General features: G+C 39.9%; 1 protein-coding gene across 3 annotated transcripts in view; it reads left to right on the forward strand.

Moving 5' to 3' along the window:
- The first annotated feature begins 1 nt into the window (after position 1).
- The window catches only part of mcm8 (minichromosome maintenance 8 homologous recombination repair factor), a 37,005-nt gene continuing 10,246 nt past the window's right edge, over positions 2–26,760 (forward strand). For all 3 annotated transcript variants that reach the window (XR_011356055.1, XR_011356054.1, XM_069932422.1), the window contains exons 1-15: positions 2–188; positions 4,925–5,017; positions 6,570–6,652; positions 7,113–7,262; positions 7,515–7,612; positions 9,712–9,910; positions 9,994–10,079; positions 10,798–10,949; positions 12,364–12,562; positions 12,642–12,672; positions 12,770–12,914; positions 14,235–14,372; positions 16,340–16,535; positions 22,556–22,775; positions 23,652–23,861. Coding sequence is in view for 1 of the 3 variants with exons in the window: in XM_069932422.1 (XP_069788523.1) it covers positions 86–188; positions 4,925–5,017; positions 6,570–6,652; positions 7,113–7,262; positions 7,515–7,612; positions 9,712–9,910; positions 9,994–10,079; positions 10,798–10,949; positions 12,364–12,562; positions 12,642–12,672; positions 12,770–12,914; positions 14,235–14,372; positions 16,340–16,535; positions 22,556–22,775; positions 23,652–23,861 (2,103 nt within the window). In the remaining 2 variants the exon portion in view is untranslated. The remainder of the gene's footprint in view (positions 189–4,924; positions 5,018–6,569; positions 6,653–7,112; positions 7,263–7,514; positions 7,613–9,711; positions 9,911–9,993; positions 10,080–10,797; positions 10,950–12,363; positions 12,563–12,641; positions 12,673–12,769; positions 12,915–14,234; positions 14,373–16,339; positions 16,536–22,555; positions 22,776–23,651; positions 23,862–26,760) is intronic.

The following is a 26,760-nucleotide window of genomic DNA, read 5'->3' on the forward strand; positions in this document are numbered from 1 at the left end:
GTCGTCAAACGGCGGCCCGGGAGCGTGGGCAACGGGTCACGTGGCGCTCGGGAACGGCGGGCGTGGGTGGGGGGCGAGGTCGGCCATGTCGTCCAGCTGGAGAGGCGGCAGTAGGTGGCGGGGTGCGTGGAGTGGCAGACCATGGCGAGGCAGAGGGAACTGGAACAAGTCCAAGCGAGGCGAAGCGAGTAAGCCTGGCGAAAGTCAAGCGAACACTGCAGATGGAGGAAACATCTGGGGAGAAGGGGAAGGGGGGGAGGGGGGGGAGGGGGGGGAGGGGGGGGAGGGGGGGGAGGGGAAGAAGGGGGGGGGGGAGGGGGGGGAGGGGGGGGAGGGGGGGGAGGGGAAGAAGGGGGGGGGGGAGGGGGGGGAGGGGGGGGAGGGGAAGAAGGGGGGGAGGGGAGGAAGGGGGGGGAGGGGAAGAAGGGGGGGAGGGGAAGAAGGGGGGGAGGGGAAGAAGGGGGGGAGGGGAAGAAGGGGGGGAGGGGAAGAAGGGGGGGAGGGGAAGAAGGGGGGGAGGGGAAGAAGGGGGGAGATACAAGAGGTCATGGGTTGAGAGTTGACGGGCAGAGGTTTAGGAGTAACATGAGGGCGAACTTCTTTACTCAGAGAGTGGTTACTGTGTGGAATGGACTTCCGGGAAAGGTGGTGGAGGCATGGTCAGTTTTGTCATTTAAGAAAGAGTTGGTTGAGTATATGGTGGGAGGGGGATGGAGGGATATGGGCAGAGAGCTGGTAAGTGGGATTAGAGGAGGGGACTTGGATCAGTGCAGACGAGAAGGGCCAAATTGGCCTGTTTCTGTGCTGTGATTGTTATATGGCTATTCTTTGGCTTGGCCTCGCGGACGAAGATTTATGGAGGGGTATGTCCATGTCTGCTGCAGGCTCGTTGGTGACTGACAAGTCCGATGCGGGACAGGCAGACACAGTTGCAGTGGTTGCAAGGGAAAATTGGTTGGTTGGGTGTTGGGTTTTTCCTCCTTTGTCTTTTGTCAGTGAGGTGGGCTCTGCAGTCTTCTTCAAAGGAGGTTGCTGCCTGCCGAACTGTGAGGCGAGATCAGCCCACTGGCGGTGATCAGTGTGGTAGGCACCAAGAGATTTCTTTAGGCAGTCCTTGTACCTCTTCTTTGGTGCACCTCTGTCACGGTGGCCAGTGGAGAGCTCGCCATATAACACGATCTTGGGAAGGCGATGGTCCTCCATTCTGGAGACGTGACCTACCCAGCGCAGTTGGATCTTCAGCAGCGTGGATTCGATGCTGTCAGCCGCTGCCATCTTGAGTACTTCGATGTTGGTGATGAAGTCGCTCCAATGAATGTTGAGGATGGAGCGGAGACAATGCTGGTAGAAGCGTTCTAGGAGCCGTAGGTGATGCCGGTAAAGCACCCATGATTCGGAGCCAAACAGGAGTGTGGGTATGACAATGGCTCTGTATACGCTAATCTTTGTGAGGTCTTTCAGTTGGTTGTTTTTCCAGACTCTTTTGTGTAGCCTTCCAAAGGCGCTATTTGCCTTGGCGAGTCTGTTGTCTATCTCGTTGTCAATCCTTGCATCCGATGAAATGGTGCAGCCGAGATAGGTAAACTGGTTGACCGTTTTGAGTTTTGTGTGTCTGATGGAGATGTGGGGGGGCTGGTAGTCTTGGTGGGGAGCTCACTGATGGAGGACCTCAGTTTTCTTCAGGCTGACTTCCAGGCCAAACATTTTGGCAGTTTCCGCAAAACAGGACGTCAAGCGCTGAAGAGCTGGCTCTGAATGGGCAACAAAAGCGGCATCGTCTGCAAAGAGTAGTTCACGGACGAGTTGCTCTTGTGTCTTGGTGTGAGCTTGCAGGCGCCTCAGATTGAAGAGACTGCCATCTGTGCGGTACCGGATGTAAACAGCGTCTTCATTGTTGAGGTCTTTCATGGCTTGTTTCAGCATCATGCTGAAGAAGATTGAAAAGAGGATTGGTGCGAGAATGCAGCCTTGCTTCATGCCATTGTTAATGGAGAAGGGTTCAGAGAGCTCATTGCTGTATCTGACCCGACCTTGTTGGTTTTCGTGCAGTTGGATAACCATGTTGAGGAACTTTGGGGGGCATCCGAGGCGCTCTTGTCAAAGCCCTTTCCTACTCACGGTGTCGAAGGCTTTGGTGAGGTCAACAAAGATGATGTACAGTCCTTTGTTTTGTTCTCTGCACTTTTTTTGGAGCTGTCTGAGGGCAAAGACCATGTCAGTAGTTCCTCTGTTTGCGCAAAAGCCGCATTGTGATCCTGGGTTATGGTTATGTGGTTAAAGATTGCCCAAAAGTCTGGCTGTGAAGATGGAGAAACTCCGCCCAAACTCATAATCCCCTTCCTTTCTGAACGTGAGGAGGCGGTCTCCGAGCAGCATATGCTAACCCCTCTCTGAGAGGGATAATCTCCGCAGTGCAGCCCTCCGCCGATCAATCTGAGTGTGTTTATGGGCGGGCTGATGAAGCCGTCATCCCCACTCGCCCCCTCTCCCTCCAAGTCGGGGGGGGTGGAGTCGCTCTCTGCGGCTCAAAATGCGGCAAAGCCATGGCTGTCTTCCCTACTCGTAATCCCCAACGCACCTGGAACTGTTCTGGGAATCATAGGCCTGAAAAGTTGGTTATGTATTTTTATCTTTACCATAGAAAGGTGGGGGAAGAGGAAGGATGAAGGAGTACATGCTAGCATGAGTGTGACCTGCTGAGAATCTTCAGTATTGAACTTTTATTTAAATTTTCCCACCCTATCCATGCAATCATCACTAGATTGTAATCTTCTGGTTTTCCCTGCCTAAAGTTGAGAATCAGCTCCTTGGTTTTTCAGCCAAGTTATCAATTTTCCTCCTGTCTGTTGACTCATCACCCCTCCTTATACAACCCACCATTGTGGTATCATCAGTGAATTTGTAGAAGGTGGTGTTGTTGAACCATGCCAGACAGTCATACTATAAAACAAATAGAGCAAGGGATGAAGAACACAACCCCGTGGAGATTGTGGAGGAGATGTTCTTGCCTTTTCTCACTGATTGGGGTCTGGGGGTGAGGAAATCCAGGATCCAATTACACAATGGGGTATTGAGGCCCAGGTCTTGGAGTTTGCTGATCATTTTTGAGGGGATGATGGTGTTGAATCCTGAACTGTTGTCAATAAAGAGGATCCTGATGTATGTATCTTTGCTGTCTGTTTTCTAGGGTTTTGATTAGAGCCAGTCAGATGGCATCCATTGTAGACCTGTTGCTGCGGTAGGCAAATTGGAATGGATCCATGTCGCTGCTCAGGCATGAGTTAATCATTAGATGTTATTGAAATTGTTGATGATTGAAATCAGGTTTATGTACATAAACTGATTTTGATTGTTTCCAACATTTGTCTGTATTTTTCAGCTAGTTAGGTGTTGTAAACTAACTATTAATGCTGTTGTAATTTATTCCAAGAATCATATTTATTAGTTATTTGAAAATATTTTGATAATACCTGGGAATTATAGGCCCGTGAGTCTGACGTCTGTGGTGGGCAAGTTGATGGAAAGTGTTCTGAGGGATGGTATTTACAAATATTTGGAGGTACAGGGATTGATAGGGAGTAATCAGCATGGTTTTGTCAGGGGTAGATCATGCTTGACAAACCTGATTGAGTTTTTCGAGGGGGTAACAAAAAAGGTTGATGAAGGGAAAGTAGTGGATATTGTTTATTTAGACTTTAGTAAAGCTTTTGACAAAGTTCCCCACAGGAGGTTAGGAAAAAAGGTGGAGGCATTAGGTATAAATGAGGAGATAGTGAAACAGATTCAGCAGTGGTTGGATGGAAGGTGTCAGAGAGTAGTGGTAGAAAATTGTTTGTCCAATTGGAGGCCGGTGACTAGTGGAGTTCCTCAGGGATTGGTCCCGGGTCCACTATTGTTTGTTATATATATATTAATGATTTGGAAGTAGGGGTGGAGAATTGGATAAGCAAGTTTGCAGATGATACAAAGATTGGTGGTGTTGTGGACAGTGAGGAAGATTACCATAGACTAAAAGGTGATTTAGGAAGGCTGGAGGTGTGGGCTGAGAAATGGCTGATGGAATTTTATACAGATAAGTGTGAGATGTTACATTTTGGAAAGGCAAATCTAAATAGGTCATATGCATTAAATGGTAGGCTATTGAGATGTGCAGAGCAACAAAGGGATTTAGGAGTGGTGGTAAATAGTACCCTCCAGGCTAATACTCAGGTAGATGGTGTGGTGAAGAAGGCATTTGGAATGTTGGCCTTCATAAATCGGAGTATTAAATTAAAGAATAGGGAGGTTATGATGAAATTGTACAAGGCATTGGTGAGGCCAAATTTGGAGTACTGTGTACAGTTTTGGTCACCAAATTATAGGAAAGATATAAACAAAATAGAGAGAGTGCAGAGAACCTTAACGAGAATGTTGACAGGATTTCAAGGTTTGAGTTACAGGGAAAGGTTGTGCAGACTGGGTTTTTTCTCTGGAGCATAGAAGATTGAGAGGGGACTTGATAGAGGTGTTTAAGATTTTAAAAGGGACAGACAGAGTAAACGTGGATAGGCTTTTTCAATTAAGAGTGGGGGAGATTCAAACTAGAGGGCATGGTTTAAGATTGAAGGGGGAAAATTATAAGGGGAACATGAGGGGAAATTTCTTTAGTCAAAGGGTGGTAGGGATGTGGAATGAGCTTCTGACAGACGTGGTCGAGGCGGGATCATTGGTTACATTGAAGGAAAGACTGGATAGTTACATGGATAGGAGAGAACTGGAGAGGTATGGACCGGGTGCTGGTCAGTGGGACTAGGAGGGTGGGGATTTGTTACGGCATGGACTAGTAGGGCCAAACTGGCCTGTTCTGTGCTGTAAGTGGTTATATGGTTAATACATTTTCATCTTTCAAACAATTCTGATAAATGAAGAATATAATTTATTTTAGATTTTCAACAGCCAAAACATCATTCCACCCAAATTCAAGGAACTTTGAATGAGTTTATACCCTATAAGGGTTGGAAACTTTATTTTTCAGAAGGTAAGAGTTTCCAAAGGAATTATGTGTTATAGACCATTGTAAGTGCCTGTTTTAAAGTTTTACATTTTTGAAATTATCAAATGTATGTAGGGTTGTCTGGTTGGCAACATGACAGGAGCAGATTGATGTGGCACTACCCCACCCCCCCGAGCCATTTCTACCATTCATTAATATAATAGCTATTTCAATTATAACCTCAACTCCACCTGGTAGTCCTGGTAATTTTTAGAAATGTAATTGTTTAGATCCATTCTTGCCACCTATGATAATGCCATCCTGTGCAGGAGCTGAACTGACTATAGATAGAATTAATATAGCAATAATCAAATTTTGATCTCCTTCAGCAGGAGAAAGCTGAACCAAATTTTCATGATCTTCAACAAAAATGTTCTGGTTTCATGAGTTCACCATATGTTCTGGTGTAGGGTAATTTTGTTAATTGATTTTTGTCTAGAAGTTTAACTGGGATAGTTTTGTCAATATTGTGGATGAAAGAGCAGGACACAGACAATATGTTGTCACTTTAAACTCTTTTTTTAAAAAAATAGAGCTTTTCTCAAAGCTCATTTGCAAAAACTTGTGTTTAAGTGTAAATTGTATAATTGTAAATGCCTAATTAAAAGATAAATGAGAGATGGAAATCAAGGTAAAAAAAGAACTGGATACACAGTGAAATGTTAGAAGCCTTCTCAATGCCATTGAGCTATAATGTATTTGTAAGTTTAAAGTTGATTAAGGAATTTATTTATTACATTGTAAATAATTTTGGGCTTCCCTGTAAGGCTAATGTGTCAAAATATCTGCAAACCTAGAGTTTGTGTATTGCTTGTTTTCAATGTAAATATGCTATTGTCCATCGGTGTGAAGTATTTTATTTGAAGATCAACACTTTCCAGAAAAACAGCAGTTTTTATTTCTGTGAACTGAACATTTGTATCACAAATGTTAATGTAACTTTTTCCTTGTAAAATGGTAATCTGAACACTGCGCCAGCAATGCTAATAACATCATAAAGCAGTGTTTAAGATTAATTTATGTTGTGAAATAATTTGCTTTTTAGCATTTAAACATTGCTTAGAAAAAGCCCTGAATCCTGGACATTCTTTAAAAAGATGCATATAATGATTCTGTTTCTGAAATGAGCTCCAAGAAGGCGATGGAGTCCATCATACATCAGGCAATTTTAAGGCTGGAGTACTGGATAAACAGATATGTTACTATCTGTTAAATTCCATGGAGTTGTATAATATGGAACGGGCCTTCCAAAATGACACTGTAGGCCTCATTTCCTTGCATTTGGTCCATATCCTCTGAACCCTTCCTATCTGTTCTTTTAAACAATGAATTGCACCTGCTTCCATTGGAGCTCATTCCAGATATGGACTACCCTCTGAAGTGGAAAAAGTTGCCCCTCAATCCCTCTTAAATTTCTTTACTCTTACCTTAAACGTATAAAGAATTATTAAAGAATTTGTTAAAGAACTGACTGGACTTCATTCATTTTTGGTTGGGGTAAATGTTGAGAATTCTGATTTTGAAATTTATTTTAAAGCTTATGTTGAGAACTCCTGTTTTGTACAGAAGATAAAAGCATTTGAAAAGTTCTTCAAAAATCAAATTGACTTGTATGACAAAGTAAGAAATTTTGCTCTATTTTTATGTTCTTTTCGAATTTTAGTGTTTACTGTTGATGGGCTGTCTTTCATGATAAGTAGTTTGATTTGCAAAGTGGTTGGGGGTGATGCTGGGAAAATGGGCACTAATTTATTTTTTATTAAACCTGATTTCATTTTAATAAATGAATGTAAAATGTTTATTTGATAGAGTTAGGAATATGGAAAAAAGTGTTACACTATTTGTCTTTACAAAACATCACAAATGTTCATTCACTTTTGGAAAGACTTTCTTGTCAAACATTTTAAAATGTTGCAGATATCAGTGCAAATTATCAATGACAAGCAGAACTTTTTTTATATCATGTAATCAAAATAAAATTAAATCTATTGTTGCTGTCTGGCTGTGTCAGTACTGATGCAAATAGTAATAAAAGTAAAACAGAAAGATCCTTGAAAATATAAAATATTTCTTTCCAAAGGATGAAATAGAAAGAAAAGGAAGCATCCTTGTTGACTTTAAGGAACTTGTGAATGATAAGGAGCTAAATGTTCACATCCCTAATTTAACCACTGAACTGAGAGATACGCCAGAAAAATTGTTGGATTGCTTGGGACTGGCAGTTCATCAGGTTAAGTATCTTATAACTTCCCATTTTCATATGTTGGGTAGCAATTTTTTTTATTTTACAAGATTAAAATGGGTATTTTTATTTCTTCTGAAGCTAAGGTTAAGAAGGATTACAGTTCTTTGTTTTGCAGCAGTTCTCCTCTTGTGAAAATACTTTTCTGAAAGTCTCATTGTACAGAACATCTTTCAAAATCAAACTGAGCTTTAGTGTAAAGATTACAACTTACATTGTTTTTATATTAATTTTATTCAGGTAATAACGAGAGATCTTGAAAAACAGGCGGCTGAGTTGGAACAAGGGCTTCCCTGTGAAGATACTGCAATTATAAATGTTCCTTTCATTCATGTACGGTATGTTTAAAACAAGAATCTTGAAATTAAAATCTATCTTATGAAATCTTGTATCTTTTAATGACATGAAAAGGATCAGGTCAAACCATGCCTGGTGCAGATTGCTAGTTCATTGATCCAACTTCCAAGGCATCTGTAACAGAAACAATTTGCCAGTAAATACATATGATTATTAACAATAGTTAGAACATTTCAAATATATTTTATGAACTGAGTTATTTATACCAGAGAGATAGGACACCATTAATGTTTCTTTGTTTAATACCTTTTGTATGTAATCATTATACAATTGTGCAGTGTGAGAAAAGTAAATATTTATTACTGTGCTGAATCTTTGATCTTTCAGACCAGTTTCATACTAAGTTCATCTCTGATCCCAAATTATGGATTACTGATTAATTACTGATTTTAGACTCCACAAATTCTGTTTTTATCCTTTTCCATAGCTATGTTGAAGCTAAGGGAATTGTGGTCACTCACCAAAATGTTTTCCCCACCAAAAGGTCTGCCACCTGACTAGGTTCATTCCCCAGAAGCAGATCCAGTCTGGCCTCTCCTCTAGTCAGCTGGTCCACATACTGGGTCGGGAATCCTTCTTGAATAAACCTGTCAAATTCAGCCCCATCTGCCCCTCTTGCAGTCAGTTGGTGCCCGTCAATATTAGGGAAGTTGAAATCACCCATAACTACAACCCTGTATTTCCTGCACCATTTCAAAATCTCCATGCTTATCTGCTCCTCGGTGTCCCAAAGGCGATTTGGGCACCTATAGATTTCTCCCAGCACAGTGATGGCTCCCTTCCTATTTCTGACTTCCACCCCTCGCTCTGGTGCTAAACACTGAAGAAAATATTTAAAATTAATGCATCCTGCAGCATCCTCCCTTCTATTGCTGTAATACTATCCCTAACCCCAGTAGTGATACGCCCCCCCCCCACCCCTTTCTACATCCCATCTTATTCTTTTTAAAACACCTAAATCCTGGGTACCTGCATCAGCTAATCTTGTCCTTCCTTCAGCCAAGTTTCAGTAACGGCCACAACATTGTAATTCCATATACTGATCCAAGTTTTAAGTCCACCCACTTTGTTCTTAATACTCCTAGCATTGAAATGGGCACATTTCAAATCCTCTAACTGGCTACCTTTGTTTTTTCCCCCTGCCTGTCCTTCCTCACCAACTCAGAGCACCTAGCGTCATGCTTTTGTCCTCTACCCTAACTTCTGCACTCACTATTCTGATTCCCATCCCCTTGCCAAACCAGTTTAAAGGTGATCATCATGGTGCTTCTTTCTCAAAGCTGCTGTTGAAATTTCTTCCTTGGCATTTGGCTGTCATGCAGCATTGAGAGATCTGATAGCAAATTGTTGCAGTCTTTCTTTGTCCCTTATCGCACTTGATATTGTTGATCTTGGCATTGTTCAACATACCTTTGCTGCTCCATCATAATTTTACTCCTATCTATTTGTACGCATATCCTGTAATTTTCTTCATGTGTAAAGTATTAACTTTTTTTGTCTCAAAAACTCAGGAGGGGGTGGGGGAGGGGTGGTGAGAGGAATTGGAAGTAGAATGAAATATGTGCAGAATTTGGCTAGTTCATTGGGAATTTATGGAGGTAAGATGTAATATGTTGAAAAGGTACAAGTAAGTATTTTGTGATGAGAACTGTTAGCATTTGAAGCTTAATTTTGGATGGAAAAGAATTCTGACATCCTGTACAATCTGGTTCAATTAGAAGTTTAGTCAGAAAAAAGACTGAAACCTCAGAACCTAAAGAGAGAACATTGGATAATCAATGTAGCATAAATTTTGAAGTTCGATTATAGTTGTATCATTCTTATGATGATGTACATTTTGTGTCAAATGTTAAACTACCTGGTGGGTTTTTTTTGGTGCAACACTTGCTATTTGAATGGGATATGTAAGTATGATTTTGTTTATTCTTGTTGGCTGATCATGTTTCTCTACAATTGTAATGTTATCTCAAATTTTGTATTCATAATTTGTATAAAAAGTGTAAGACAAAAATGTATTCAAAATGTACATTTACTTTAATTAAAAAGGTATAAAGCTCATGCAATATGTGTACATTTGTAGGGTCTATAACTATGAGCCTTTGACATTGTTGAAGAATTTACGAGCTAATTGCTATGGAAAGTATATTTCGTTGCGTGGAACAGTTGTCCGTGTCAGCAATGTCAAACCATTCTGTACTAGAATGGCCTTTACATGCAATACATGTGGACATGCTCAAAGTCTACCTCTTCCTGATGGGAAATACACAGTCCCTACAAAGGTATTGTAGTATGATATTGCAGAGAAAACAGACTGATGAATTTACAATTAAATGTGTAGATTAATTTTAAATAATTTCTTCAGTGTTTAGCACCAGATTGTCGCAGTCGATCATTCACGCCAAATAGAAGTTCTTCATTGACAGTTACTGTAGACTGGCAATCTATCAAGTACGTAAATTATTGACTTTCTGTATTTGCAATTGTCAGAAATTAATTATTCTATTAGGGTTGAATTGTGATTCAATATATGGCATCAGCAAGTGAGTTATGTAGTAGAACATATTTAAAATAATTTTGGTTTTTTTCTTATCATTAGATGCATTGTAAAGAAAATTTGGAATTCAGAGAATTGAAGCTCTTTTTTGTTTCCTTTGTTAAGTTGGAGGTACTTTCTAACATAGCAACATTTGAGATAATTAAATTAGCACAGTGCCAGGTTAGAATTTTTTAAAATCTGTAATATGAAGGGTATGGTTTGGCCATGGCAAGGAAAGGATGATAAATATAGATAGTGAAATGTTTGATTTAAGATTTTTTTTTAAAGTTTGCAGATTTTTTTTCTTCCAAAAATCTTTCTTAAATCCAAGATAGCTTCCCATATTTTAGCATGGACTTTTCTCCTCAAGCAGTAAGTAATCAGCTTCATTCTTGCTACATTATACCTTTTCAACATTTAATATGTTAATGGTACTGGTGATTTGTGGGTCCAGAATTCATCTTCCAGTTTGAGTTGCATCAATGATGTAAAACTTAACATTTGTGGTTGGAGAGTTGCAGTTTGGAATTGAAATGCTGTGGAATTGATTTGCCCTCAGGGAGACATTTTGAAAGTTCAGTGTTGAATGCTCATTTACAATTTCGGTAAAGTATTGTATTTGTGAAACAGGCTCCAGGAACTAGCATCGGATGAAAAGCGAGAGGCTGGGAGAATTCCTCGAACTATTGAATGTGAGCTTATTCAGGACTTGGTGGACAGTTGTGTTCCAGGAGATATTATAACTGTCACAGGGATTGTCAAGGTGGCAAATAGTAGTGAAGGTATGACTGAAGTTCAAGTAATTTGTATATTTTTTTTCCTTGCTACCAAGTAAATTTAATATTTTGTGGCTTCTTATGCAAAAAATCCAACCATTGGTAATAATAATCTTGTGCATGAGGACCTGTCTAAATTGTTGAATGAACAACAAAATAAATAGTTCCCTAGTTGTGGACAAAATACACAAAACTGGAAAAGTAATATAATTATTTTAACAATACTAGTAATTGCAAAAGACACTGGATTTTTTTTCTGGGGGGTGTATTTGTGAGGAGGACATCTTGTAGACTGACTATACATCTAAAAATATATTTTATGCAAACTTGTCTTAATTGTCCTGTTGAGATCCATGTGTAGTCCTTCCTCAGCCACCATACACCAAGAAGGACTTGGAATTGAACGGGATAGTATTTAGCACTAATGACCTGAAAGGTGGGATTGCTTCACTGTCATCCAGATTCAGACTGGAGAAGGTGCAGTTCATATCCTGCACCAGGCTGTATAGTGGCTGACCACTGGTTGAACACATGAAAATTTTGTTGACAGTCCGACATGCCATCATTTTTCCCCATTCTGACTGATGCTGACTTCTCACCTGGATCTAAATTAACCATTCTCTCTGTGTGCTTGTACCTTTGCTTCAGGCTCAATCCCTCTCTCTCAGTGTTGTTATTCATACATTAAAATTATTTAATCCAGCCTCCAACATTGCATTGCATTGTTGCTATTGGTTTTTCTCCTCCTTTCATATCAGTAGAAAAAGTGGATTAGCATTGATAATAAGTATGTAATGAAATGCTTTCAATTTTATCCATCCTTCAGACATTGTGGAATTTTACAAATAGATTCTGTCACATATTTCAAATGACAGAGGTTACTGATGTATCCATGAATGATTATGTAGGTTTAATTAACATATAACATTCCATATCGCACTCTGAATGCTGCTCTGGATATATCAAAGCAAAGAAAGGACAGTCTTAATTAGGTGGTGCTGAGTCTCCTTAATATCAAAACATTGATTTAAATGAGGTTTGTTTCAAGGCAGTAAATCCTGTGTTTCACATCCAGTTTGCAGTATATCCTCAATCGTTGCAATGCAACCACAGTGCCCGAAGAAGTTTCTATTTAACCCTAAAATGAATCATTGAGTTGTCGTTTTGAGGTATGTTGCAACTTGTGCTAGATATTTTTATGTTGAGTTCATGTGGCTGCATATTTGGTTGGATGTGGATTTCAAAAAAGGATTTGATGTAATTAGTGGCCATCGTGCCTGTCATCACAATTACTTGAATTTTACTACATCATATTCCAGAAGTTTCCCATCTGGAAATTTATTAATTAGTTTATAATTGGGTTCAGAGAAAGTTCAATAGTGTTCGATGCACTAATTTTTTCTGTTTATTGTCTTTTTAGGAAAATCTAGAAACAAAGATGACAAATGCATGTTCCTCCTCTATATTGAGGCCAACTCTATAAGTAATGGTAAAGGAAGGAGGAATGCAAGTTCTGTAGAGGTTTCTGGTGATTCGTCTTCCTTGGAGTTTACACTTAAAGATCTTTATGCAATTCAAGAGATTCAAGCTGAAGAAAATCTTCTCAAATTATTTGTTAAGTATGTTGTTTCCTATTTCTTTAATTTCTTTTCTGAATGGTTCTACAAATTTTGAGGACATGTATTTATATTTTTATAGTTCATTGTGCCCTGCTATATATGGTCATGAGGTGAGTAGAACATCCTTTTCCCATGCTCACAAATGTTTTATTTTGCTTTTTAAACTGAACAAAAGCTCCAGATAAATAGTTGTTTTATTATTTGCAGCTTGTCAAAGCAGGATTGGCATTGGCACTCTTTGGAGGATGCCAAAAATATGTAGATGATAAAAATCGTATTCCTGTTCGAGGTGATCCTCACGTGCTGATAGTTGGTGATCCTGGTCTTGGAAAAAGTCAGCTTTTACAGGCAAGTAATTAAGTATGAAAATCTATCGAAGCAAAATGTGTTTATTTTCAAACTTGCATAACTTTTTTTAAAAATAGCAAAATATAATGCTTTTTCTTTCTAAGGCACAGTGGCTGGAGTGTCAGCTATCATCTCTTATAGTGTTAAATACAAACTTTTGAGGTTTGGTATATTTTTAGATAATGAGGATATCTAATTGATTTTTCTGAAATTGATATTTTGCAACTGAATTGAAGCTGGAATGGGGTATTGAAAAGAGGGCTAGTATTTTTACATATGTTGGATGTAATTGTAGTTCCTTGATTCTCTGTTGAATTCTAAATTGCTGTGTCTGATAATACTATTGTATTGTGGACACCTTACTTTTTCATACTGTTTAGCTAGGACAATAAATTTAAACTTGAATTTGAACTTGCTTCCACTAGTTCAAGTTCAGTGTGCAAGTGAAACGGGCTGACTGTAAGACAGCTTAGGGTGGGCAAACTAGGCAAACATTGGGAGGGAAAGAAAGATCCATTCCTGGAAGTTCTTTTTTTTTCTCTGCATTATTGGCTTTGCTTATGAAGCAGAATACATTGAACCAATCTGATACCGCATATGAATTATGAAGTAATTTATGTAGAGAGAAAAGAGATGATGTAATTTCATGTGTTGAATCCTCATATGGTAGTATTTCAGAATAATTTAATATCTTTTGATTTTCTTGGAAAATTACATCCCTGACTGGTAAATGAATGAAAATGTTTTAAAAGATTATACTGTAATTTGCATGTCATTCTTGTGGACTATATCATTAAAATCTTGGACCACTATTAAATGGAGTTGTTTGCACCTTCAATTTCTTTAGTTTCCATGCAGTCAGACATTCCCAGCAGGATAAAATTTATTGTTGAAAAAATCTATGGTTGAGTATTTGGTTGTGGCACAATTAGTGTGGCAGGTGGTGCAAGACGTTCATTTTTTTAAGGAGTTTGTATATTCTCCCATGTCTGTGTAGATTTTCCCTGGGGGCTCTGGTTTCAATCCACCCTTCAAAAAATATACAGGTGTTGTAAGTTAATTAGGTGTAATTGGATGGCACGGGCTTGTGGATCATAAGGGCCTGTTACCATGCTGTATGTCTAAATTTAAAATTTAATTTGAGAATGCTTATTGAAAATAATTACACGCAGCATTAAGAACATCATAAACTTTAAGATTTAATACTAGAATATTTGATTTTTAAATACTTTGGTGGCATGTTTGCAGTTTTGATCCTAACGATTGCAAAAGCTTGATGCTGAATATGCTTTAATAATAATATATTCTTTCAATTCTTAGGCAGTATGCAATATTGCTCCACGGGGAGTGTATGTCTGTGGCAACACCACCACCACTTCGGGGCTTACTGTAACTTTGTCTCGGGACAGTGGATCAGGAGACTTTGCATTGGAAGCAGGAGCCTTAGTCCTTGGTGATCAAGGTATTTTATATGATTGCTCTGGGTACTCCATTTTCCTTTCATCTCATAGTTGTACAGTTGGTAGGATTAAATGGCCATTGTCATTTGCTCCGATGTAGCGAATGGCAATATGGGGAGACTTTTTTTTAAAATAGTCTAGGATGAGTGTGAATGGGTGTTAGATTATCAGTGTACACACGGAGGGCCAAAAATATGTTTCTGTACTTTACGACTGATTCGGCGAAAAATTCAGTGTTTTAAAAAGATGTTGGAAATTGTATAGAGAAAGTCTATTTGGGATGAGGAATTTCATTTATGAATAAAGATTGGATAAATGGTGAGATTCATTTCCGAAGAGGAGAAAACAGATAGAGGCATTCAAAATTATGAAGTTAGTTTTCTGGCTTTTCAGTTTCATTATTATTGATTTTTCTGCACCTTTAATCTTTCTGATAAAGGTGGCCAAAGAACTTAAGGGAAAATCAAGAGATGATTCCATGTATCAAGAGTTATTAAGATTTGGAACATAAAATTTGAAAACCTTAATTTTTGAAGGCAAATTGCATGTGTAATTGAAGAGTACTAATCCGCTGGGCTATGAGAGAAATTTTCGAGAATAGGACAAAATTGGATTGTTCCTTTAAAGAGCTGGTATCCCATTTAAAAATGCAATACACAAAAGTGCTGGAGAAACTTAGCAAGCCACGCAATATCTAAAGGAAGCAAAGTGTGACCAATATTTCGTGCCTGAGCCCCTCCTCAAGTTATAAGCAAAAAGCAGGTAGGTACTTGATAAAAGGGTGGGGAGAGAAGAGGAGGGAAGAAGGGGCAGACAAAGGTGCATAGGCCAACAGGCAAGAGGTCATAAGAGGATATGGGTGGAAGGGCAGAAAATGAAAAAGCTTTGGTGATTGTAGAGGGGGTAGCTGTCTGAATGGTGAAGGAAGGAGCTAGGGAGCAGGAGGAAAGAAGTTGGAGGGACAGGGAAAGAGAGAGTGAGAGACAGAGGAGGGGCCTAACAGAAACTAGAGAAGTCAATGTTAATGCCATCTGGTTGTTCAGTGCCGAGACAATTTTGGGTGCTCCTTTAATTTGCTGGTGTCCTAGATTTGGCAACGCATGAGAACATGGACAGACATATCAATGAGGGAATGGAAGTGGAATTGAAATGGACAGAACGAAGGAGCTCAATGAAACTATGGCCCAATCAATGTCCAGTCTCTCTGGTGAAGAGGAGGCCATTATCGGATTCACAAGTGAAGTACTGTTTCACTTGGAAAGACTGTGGCTCTGAATGATGTTGAGGGCAGAGGTGTGGCACAAGTGCAGGAAGCATAGGGTCGATGAGTGGACGAGGGTCCCGGAGTGGTCCCTGTGGAGAGGGGAGGGGGAAGATATGTGGGAAATAGAGGAGATGCAGTTAATGGCCAAGAGGATGGCAGGAGAAGGGAAGCCACGTTTTTTGAAGGAAGATCTCATCCTGGGAACGGATGCGATGGAGGTGGAGGAATTGAGAGAAGTGAATAGAATCCTTACAGGGGACATGGTGTGAAGAGGTTGGATATGGTGTGAAGAGGTGTAGTTGAGGTAACTGGGAGTCGATGGATTTGTTGAAAATGTTTGTAGAGAGTTTGCCTCCTGAGATGGAGACAGAGAGATTGAGAAAGAGGAGAGTTTTGTTATAGATGACCGAGTGAATTGAAAGACTAGTTACTGGGAAAAGACAATGAAGTTCATAATCACTCAGATTTAAATTGTGATATTTCAGCAGATATTTCAGCAATTTTAAGTTTCACTTTCTTTTCACCTTGTTCCAAAATGATAAAAAGTAAAAATACAAGTTGGAGAGACTCAGCAGGTACTTTAAATGTTATTCTAGGCTTATCAGTTTGCTGTAAACTACTAGTATTATTTAAATATTTTGGTATAATTGAATTTCTAATCCTATGATAGAATATTTAACTGAATTTTATCTGACAAAATTTCAGGCATTTGCTGTATTGATGAATTTGATAAAATGGGAAACCAACATCAGGCATTGTTGGAAGCTATGGAACAACAGAGTATAAGTCTAGCTAAAGCTGGAATTGTTTGCAGTTTGCCAGCTAGAACTTCAATCCTTGCAGCTGCTAATCCAGTAGGAGGTCACTACAGTAAAGCTAAAACAGTGTCTGAGAACTTGAAGTAAGTAGCATTTTTATCCATTACCAATTCAAATGCCGTGAAGGCAGTCCTTCCAACATTCTGTATTACATTATATACATATATGTAATTTATATAATTCAGTTTTGTATAATAAGTATTTAAGACCTTAAGACATAAGAGCAGAAATATGTTATTCAGTGCATTGAGTCTGCTCTGCCATTTAATCATGGGCTGATCCATTTTCCCACTGCACCTCACTGCTTGGCCTATAACCTTTGATGCCCTGGCTAATCAAGAACCCATCAATATCCAGTGTCCTGGCCTATACAACTGCCTGTGACAACAAATTCCACAGATTAACACCCTGTGGCTGAAGAAACTTCTAACATCTCAGTTCTAAGCAAATGCCCTTCAAACCTGAAGTTGTGCCCTCTTGTCCTAAACACTCCCACAATGAGAAACAACCTTTCAACATTTACTCTGTCCACACCTTTAACGTTCAAAATGTTTCAATGAGATCTCCCCTCATTTTCCTAAATTCTGGCGAGTACAGGCCAAGAGCTGTCAAGCGCTACTCATATGATCATCCTTTCCTTCCCAGAATTATCCTCGTGAACCTCCTCTGAACCCTCACCAACGGCAACAAATCTTTTCTTAAATGAGAAGCCCAAAACTGCTCACTATATGCCAAGTGAAGCCTTGTCATTGCCTTATGAAGCCTCAATATCATATCCCTGCTCTTGTATTCTATTCCTCTTGAAATAAATGCCAGTATTGCATTTGCCTTCATGTATGCAAGTTTACCTTTAGGATTTTGCTATCTTGCATGAGCACTCCCAAATCCCTTTGTATCTGGGTATTTTCAGTTTTCTCCCCATTTTAAAAAAAAAAATAGTCCGCCTACTTATTTATTCTACCAAAGTGCATGACCGTACATGTTCCAACATTATATTTCATTTGCCCATTCTCCTAATCCAGTGGTTCTCAGCCATTTTCTTTCCACTCCCATACCACTTTAAGTAATCCCTATGCCATCAGTGCTGTCTCCATGTGCGGGTCGCTGCATGATACTCTTTTCTCTCCATTTATGAAAAACATGATCAAGGCAAGATGAATGGAAAAATAAATTATTAATAATGGGAACAGTTAAAGAATTTTCAGTTCAAAACAGTGCCTGAATGGAAACCAAATTTGTAACTGCCTATTAATTGAATCGCCTTTACCAAAGAAAAAGGAAGGGAAACATAAAGTAGTGTAGCCAGAGTAAATTTGTAGTAAAGTTGGACACGTAAAACAAGTACCTCTGTGGGGAAAAGCAATGTGGTAGCCGACGCTCTGTCATGCCCTGCGACCAAGTCCATACACGCCCTGTCCCAGGGGGTTGACTATATGGCCCTTGCCAGAGCACAGCAGCAGGACCATGAGATCCTGGCGTATAGGACAGCCATCTCTGGCCTCATGGTAGAAGACATCCCCGTCGACCTAGGTAATTTGGCACTGCTGTGTGACATTTCTACTGGCAGCCTTCTCCCCATCATTCTGGCCACATGGAGGCGCCAGGTTTTTGACGCAGTTCACAACCTGGCAGATCCTGCAATCTGAGCCAAGGTTGAGATAGTGGCTAGCAGGTTTGTTTGGCACAACCTCTGTAAGCAGGTCAGCCAGTGAGCCAAAACCTGCATGAACTGTCAGTTCTCCAAAGTACAGGTTCACATGAGAACACCCAAACAGACCAATGAACCAACATGGTGCAGGTTCACCCATGTATATATTGACATAGTGGGGCTGTTTCCTGTTTCCCGTGGGGCAAGATGCCTCTTGCCCATTGTTGACTGCTCCACAAAGTGGCCTGAAGTGGTCTTGCTGGCTGCTAGCACCACAGAAACCTATGTCAGGGCACTCATCGACACATTGCTGTCCAGCTTTGGGGTCCCAGAGCACCTAACCTTGGACAAGGGGCACAATTTACCTCTAGGCTTTAGACAGTGCTAGCTAACTTCCTGGGGACATTAGCTTTACCACACCAAGGCATATTACCCTCTGGCCAATGGGTTGGTGGAACAGTTTCACAGGCACCTCAAGGCAGCCTTGATGGCCTGTCTCAAGGATCCCAACTGGGTCCTGCTGGAGATTCATACTGTGCTGAAGGAAGGCTTCAATGCCTCAGCGGCAGAGATGGTCTATGGCACACCCTTAACCATTTCAGGGGAGTTCCTGGCTCCTGACAAACGACCAGAAGACCCTGCGGCAACACTCAAGAACCTGCAGCGAAAACTGGGATCCCTGGTCCCGTGGCAACCTCCACCACACAGCCAGCCCAAACATAATGTCGCCAGGGACTTAAAGACTTGCCAGTACATTTTTGTGAGAAGGGGTGCACACTGGCACCCTATAGAGTCATCAGGGACAATAGCTCTAATTTTGTCTTCAACGTCGGCAGTAAGGATGAGACTTTACCATCGTCTGCATGAAACCAGCGTATCTTGTCTGCGATGAGCCGGTCCTCCACTCCTCCCCAGTGATGCAGGGGCAGACCACCCATGGCAATGGACAATGGCCCGATCGCCAGTTCTGGGATGGGGAGCCGTGTAGTATTTTGAACAGAGATGCTGACCGACCCACAGGATGGCTGACAAACTTGACGAACGTGCGGACCCGGGGGGGGAGACACCGGCCATTATCCCAGGTGACGTCTCGCACGGCGGGAAGATGGGGGACTCTGGCGGGAACACCGGCAATCCCAGACCAGCGCAATAAGGCTTTGCTGTGTGGGTATGTGTTGTTCTTCATGCTCGCATAGCGTGAGTACTACAATCACTTCATTTTTAATTTATTTGTAGACGGTTGTTTCATGACCTTTGAACATTTGTCACATCAATTTAATCTCCCTAATTTCCATTTTTTTAGATATCTACAGGTTAGAGATTTTCTGAGAAACCAAGTTACTACTTTTCCATTTTCCCATAATAGTAATTGTATTGATTCATTTTTTTCAGTTAAATCCTTGTCAAAAGGGTTTAATAAAGATTCATTTATGAATTAATTTCTAAAATATGTTGCGTTTCTATGAATAAAATTAAGAGTGATTTACAAACTTTTCTTTCTAAGGATATATGAACCAAGTGTTTAAAATTAGGCCATTCCTCTTCTATTTCTGCACATCATTCACTTATCCAATTCATAGAGCACATTCATCCGAAGATAAATTAGCTAAGATTTTTCCTACTATCAACACTGTATGTGACAGATGTCATAATGGGTTGCTTCTTTATTTCATATGTTTTGGTCTTGTTCAGCATTAGATCACTATTGGAAGGAAATTTTTAATGCATTTTTCCATATTTTCTTGGAAACTGTTCAACCTCATCCCATACAGCTGTATTTGGTGTGGTGCTAGAAATCAGTTGATTATCAGTATTGGATTGCCATGTGATAGCTTTTGGCTAGAAGATGTATTTTGCTAAGATGAAAGGACTCTAATCCTTCCAGTAATACTCAGTGCATGACCCAAACCTGATCATGCTTGAACCTCAAAGATTAGATATAATATTTTGAAAACTGAAGTTTGATAAAATGTGACACACTTTTATGGAACATTTTAATGTTTAATGAAAATGACAGTGGTTTACTGTTTTATCTATTACATACGAAGCATTTGTAGTCTCTTCCTGAACTTACTTATTTAAATAAAAGGCAATTCACTAATGTACTATTACTGTTACCCCACAGCTTTTTCTCTCTTTTTTCAGTTTAGGGGTATAGATTTAGGATTAGTTAGTTGCAGTCTTTTTCTTTTGTTTTCTACAGGAGCAAGAAATATAATATTGATTTCTGTCTGTTTGTTTATTATTAGTTGTGATGTTCATTTTTATTTTAGAATACAGTGTAATTACTTTGTACCAGTACAGCATATTCTTCTTGCACTTTTTGTTTTGTGTGTATATAATATATAAAAAATATAACATTTAATGAAAATTATATATTAAAAAAATCACTACAAATGGCTCCACAATCTCTACCATTACTTCTTCCAGAACATGAGGGTGCAATTCATCTGATCTGGGATATATAGACAAGTGTTTAAAATTGGTGTATTCCTCTTCCATTTATGGACATCGTTCATTTATTGAATTCATAAAGCACATTTATCTAAAGATAAATTAGCTAAGATTTTTCCTACCATATATACGCAACAAAAAGCATAAGAACAAGAAAAATATGCTGTACAGGTTCAGCTTTCTGAGCACCTTCTCTCGAAATTGTAACTGCACCCACTTTCCTTTCCTGATACCCTTCGACAGTGGCACACTGTTCTTATTTTCCACAGTGAAGACTGATGCAAAATACTCCGTCAGTTCTTCTACCATCACCTTGTCTCCCATTATTTCAACAGTCATTTTTAGTGGTCCTATATCTAATCTCACCTCTCTTTAATGCTTTATATACTTGTATGCTTTTTGATATTATTTGCTAGCCTACATTCTTACTTCAACTTTTTCCTCCTTTTAATTTTTTTGCTACCTTTTGCAAGTTTTTTTAAAAAAAAAACTCCCACTCCTCGATCTTCCCACTCATTTTTGCTTCCTTGTCTGCCCTCTCCTTTGCTTTTGCATTGCCTTTGACTTCCCTTGTGACATTTTTCCATTCGAATATTTCCTCTTTTTTTTTGTATGTATTTCTCCTGCCCCTTCCTCATTTCTTGCAGAAACTCGATCCATTGCTGCTCTACTCTCTTCCCTACTCGTGTCTCCTTCTAATTTACTTTGACTAGTTCCTCTCTTGTGTCAGTGTAATTCCCTTTACTCCACTGAAATATTGACACATTTGATTTTAGTTTCTCCTTGTTAAATCTCATTCAACTCAATCATATTGTGATCACTGCCCCCTAATAGTTCCTTGATTAAGCTCTCTAATCACCTCTGGTGCATTACACAACACCCAATCCAGTGTAGCCAATCCCCGAGTCGGCTCATCAACAAGCTGCTTAAAATGCCATCTCGTAAGCTTTCTATAAATTCTCTCTCTTGAGATCCTGTCCCAACTCAGTTTTCTCTATCTACTGGCATGTTAAAATCACCCATGACTACCACAACATTACCCTTCTGGCATGCACTTTCTATTGCTGTTGTAATTTGTTGTCTACATTCCAGCTACTGTTTGGTGGTCTCTATATAACAGCCAACAGTGTATTTTTGCCCTTGCCATTTCTTAACTTAACCCCAATGATTAACTTCTGATTCTTTGTCACCTCTTTCTACTGTTTTAATGTTGTTAATTACCAAAAGAGCCACCCCCTCTCCTTACCTGCCCATCCTTTCAATACACTGTATATCCTTTGACGCTCAACTCCCAAAGACATCCATCCTTTAGCCACAACTCTGTGATGGCCATAACATCATACCTGCTAATATGCAGCTGTAGTACAAAATCATCCACTTTATTACTTGTGCTGCGCGCTTTAACCCTTTATTGTAACTTTTGACTCTGTGTCCCTGTTGCATTGCAACTCCTCTTATTGGCTGCAATTTTGCCCTATCTGCCTGTCCTTCCACACAAACTGCCGACCTGCTGTCCCTTCCTGTGCGCCAACCACCTCTTCCTCTGCCTCTTTTTAGTTCCTACACCCCTGTGAATCTAGTTTAAACCCCCATCCCCCCAACAGCATTAGCAAACCTCTGACTGGATATTGGTTCCCCTCCCATACCACTTGTACAGGTAACATCTTCCTCAGAAAAGGTTCCAGTTATCCAAAAAAACCTTTATTATAATATCTTTATAATCCTTGGTAGCTAGGGAATTAAATTTAGGGTGTAGAAGGGGTATGCAGTTGTTTTTGTTCCCTAAAACCAATAAAAATAGGTTTGTTAAATGAAATTCTCTGATGTTTTACAAACATTTTTTAAAAATGCTGTCCATTTGATCTTTTTTGTGTACAAGAAGAATTTTAAGCATGTCATTAGCAATTAGAATGAATTATATTTTGTACCATTTCTACAGAATGAGATTATACAGAAATAACTAAAAAGCAGTCAACCTGATTTTTATCCCTTGTGCTACAGAATGGGTAGTGCTCTTCTTTCAAGGTTCGATTTGGTGTTTATTCTGCTTGACACTCCAAACGAAGACCATGACAACCTTCTTTCAGAGCATGTGATGGCCTTGCATGCTGGCAAGAGGACGGTCTTCAGCAGTGCCACCGTTTCACGTCAAAGGACACAAGATATTAATGGTTCATTTCTTGAAATTGCATCTGATAGACCTTTGTCTGACAGATTAAAGGTACAAAAATAGTGAAACCATAGATATTTGTGTTATTGCTATATGCTTAGATGGTGATAGTCATTTAAAAGATAACATCTTGATGGAACTGGCATTAAAGTATTAAACTGGCATCCAATTGAAATGCAATTTTCTGCTTGTTATTCAGACAAGGTTAAAATACCACGGAGACTCTAAAAATGAAGACATTTCTGCAAAAGTGTGCATTACATTAGATAGAGAGTATCAGTAATGGTTACTGGGTATACATTTGATGACATGTGGAGGCACACAAAAAAAACTTCTCGATGAGTATGTTTGAATACCTTTGGGTGGGCATGAGATAAATGGGAAACTTAAAAGAGCTTCACAATGTGCTTCTAAAACTGATGTTTAAGTTGCAACTAAAGTGGAATAAAGGGTGCTTTCTCAGTACTCATGCGATTCCTATGCCTGCTTCTCAGTCAAAGCTGAGAGGACAATAGTGTTCCAGCACTACTGACCAAGAAAGAGGTGGGAGACGATGTGAATGCAATATATTAGAGATTGGTAATTGAACGTGGGTTCATAAGATTAGCATACAATTTTAATTCATCTTTGTTGTTTTTATGTTGATTCTAGGCTGGTGTTGTAAATTTGAAACATGTCTAAACCTTTTTCAATAATTTGTAGGTAGGTGTATTAATTTCCTGTCAGCAACAATAAATGCTGTAGAGTAACATTGTGGAATGCATCAAAGTTGAATTTGAGAAGCAGAATAATGCGCTGAAGCTAAAGTTACTGCATTTAGTGCTCTTGACTGGAGATGTCTTTTACCATAATTAACTGCAAACAGATATCTAATATTTGTTTTCGTCACAGTACAGTATCCTCATCTCAAGTGTTTGTGTTTGAAAGGTTTCCCCTGGAGAACATTTTGCTCCTGTACCTCATCAGTTACTAAGAAAATATGTAGGATATGCACGTCATTATGTATGTCCAAAGCTATCAGCTGAGGCAGCTCAGGTACTTCAAGAATTTTATCTTGAATTGAGAAAACAAAATCAAGGTCCAGACAGCACTCCAATCACCACAAGACAGCTAGAGTCTCTTATAAGACTCACAGAGGTAAATATGCATGTATTTTCAAAGGTTAACGATTTCCTTGATGCCTTCTCAAAATGTGTGAAATGGAAAGCATTCAACAGACAATAAAATGCCGCACCCCCCCTATCCCGTATGATAACTTCAAATTTAAAAATTATTTTGTGTATATGAACCATTTAAAAAAAAATATATATTTTTAAATTTAGACATACAGCACTGTAACAGGCCAATTCGGCCCTATGAGTCCATGCTGCCCAATTTACACCCCATTAACCTCCACCCAGGTACTTTTTTAAAGGGTGGGAGGAAACCGGAGTCCCCGGAGAAAACCCACGTAGACAGGGGGAGAACATACCAACTCCTTACAAACAGCATGGGACTCAAACCCAGGTCTGGTCCTGGTCACTAACTGCTACACCAACTGTGGAACCCTTGGTACCATGCTACATTACAGCACAGGAATAAGGCCTTTGGTCCTTCCAGTTCATGCCAAACTATTATTCTGCTTAATCCTCCTGACCTGCTCCCAGTCCATCGCCCTCAATACCACCACCCCCCCACCCCATCCACGTAATATCCAAATTTTTCTGAAAAGTCAGAATTGAGCCTGCATTCACCAATTCAGTTGGCACACTCCCACCACTCTGTGTAAAGTTTCCCCCATATTCCCTTTAAGCTTTTACCCTTAACCAATGACCTCCAGTATTTATCTCACCTAACCTCAGTGAAAAAAGCCTGCTTGCATTTACTCAGTCTATACCCATGCGCGCTAGGAAATAACCTGTCTAACTTTCCCTGGATTCTTCAAGTTCCAGCAACATCCTTGTAAATCTCCTCTGCACTCTTTCAATCAGTTAGATGACCAAAACTGCACCCAATACTCCAAATATGGCCTCACCAATGTCTTGTACAACTTCACCATGACATCCTCTACTCAGTGCTTTGATTTATGAAGGCCAATATGCCAAAAGCTGTCTTTACGACTCTATCTGCCTGTGACGATACTTCTCGGGGATTTGTTTATCTGTATTCCCAGATCCCTTTGTTCCACTGCACTCCTCAGTGCCCCTAAAGTTAAATGCATATGTCCTCCTCCTCAGTGCAACATCTCGCATTTGTCTGCATTAAATTCCATCTGCCACTTTGCTGTCCATTTTTCCAGCTGGTCCTCTGCAAGTTTTGAAACCCTTCTTTGCTGTTCATTATACCTCCGATCTTTGTGTCATCTGCAAATTTACCATATTATCATTCAACATTATAGATGGCATATAACAATGGCCCAGCCCTCATTCCTAGCAACAGGCCTCCAGTCAGAGCCAATCATCCACCACCACTCTCTGGCTACTCCCATAAAGCCAATGTCTTATTCAATTCATGACCTCACCATGAACACAGAGTGATTTAACCTCCCTGACTCCTCTCCCATGCAGGACCTTATCAAAGGGCTAACTAAAATGCATCCAAGGCCTTCATCAATTTTCCTGTTAACCTCTCAAATCTCTACAATCCTTTCCAATGGACAAAACTAGATATTCTTTACCATCAGGAAGAAAGGACTGTGAAGAAGGGGGATGATCAAGATGAGATGGGGAACTTGAAAATTGTGGAGGGAGGGTGTCAATGTTTCTGGGGATTGGTTTGGGGTCATTGAGCAGGAGTCACTATGAAAGTTACTTTTTAAATGGAAGAGTAAACCCAATGGAAAGTTGGTTTTCTGGACTAGATTCCATGCTGTAGTTATGCCAAAACATGGTTCATATTTCTTGGGAAGGTTGTTTCTCTGATGTATTTTCAAGTGATAGCTTCCCAATGCAGGAAAGAATTGGGAGGAAAAGTGTAGGCTTTGCAATTGACAAATAAGTTTCTAATTTTAATTAAAGTACACACAAATGTTCTTGGGCATCTTGTATAATTAATTTACATTTACCATAAATCAAATCAAATTTATTGTCATCTGCTTGTACAAGTACAACATGACGAAACAGCATTCTCTGGTCCTCAGTGCAAAAACATGTAGACATACTACCAGACATAACACATATAGTAAAATAGTACACATACAGGACAAGTATTATATCTATAAAACTAAATAAATATTGTTTTGTACAAATGAGAGTCTCAGATGGTTAGTGCAAGCAGTTCCTTTGGTCATTCAGCATTCTCACTGCCCATGGGAAGAAGCTGTTCCTCAACCTGGTGGTGCTGGCTCTGATATTTCTGTATCTCTTCCAAACACTATTGCAGAGAATGTTCCATTTCCTTGTTCTCTATTTTGTTCTTTAAATCGGTCATATTTTGGATTATTGTTTAAAGCCTAAAGGTTTGACTCACTTGAGTAAATTCTCCCCTTTAGGAATGGTGGTGAGTGTTTCTTTCCTGAAATGTCCTGCACACTTGCAGGGTTCCTTTAAACGTGAAGCCCTTTTTTACAAAGTTGAGGCCTTTGGGGCTCGAACTTTTACCAAATAAGACATTAGACACTTTCTAATTGCAGCCCCTGGGTAGCCCTCTTGGGCCCAGGTGAGATGACTGGGTAGTGTGTGCCTCCTGCTCCTTTCAAACAGCAGCCTAACCTACCTGTTAAATCGTGAACCTGGTGATTTAAGGGGGATCCCACCCTGCAATGATGTGTGTGACGTGTCATGCAGTCACAGGCACTCCCACAGGGAATCCCCTGTTCCCTGTGTTATTTCTGTTCCTTTCCTGTTTAAAGCAAGTTTTCCTAAACATGCCAACGCCCCCCCCCCTCACCCGCATTCCAAACCCAGGTTCCTGGCCATTAGTTGCCCTCACCCCCGCTCCCCATTGTCATTCGTTGCCCCCTCCTCCCCAAGTGATGTGCTGCTGCCACAATTGGTGGGGGTTGGGTGCTGCGACATACCGCTGCCACGAACGGGGGTGGGAGAGGGTTTGCTGCTGT

This window comes from Narcine bancroftii, chromosome 4 (genome assembly GCF_036971445.1).
Source record: "Narcine bancroftii isolate sNarBan1 chromosome 4, sNarBan1.hap1, whole genome shotgun sequence".
NCBI lineage: Eukaryota > Metazoa > Chordata > Chondrichthyes > Torpediniformes > Narcinidae > Narcine > Narcine bancroftii.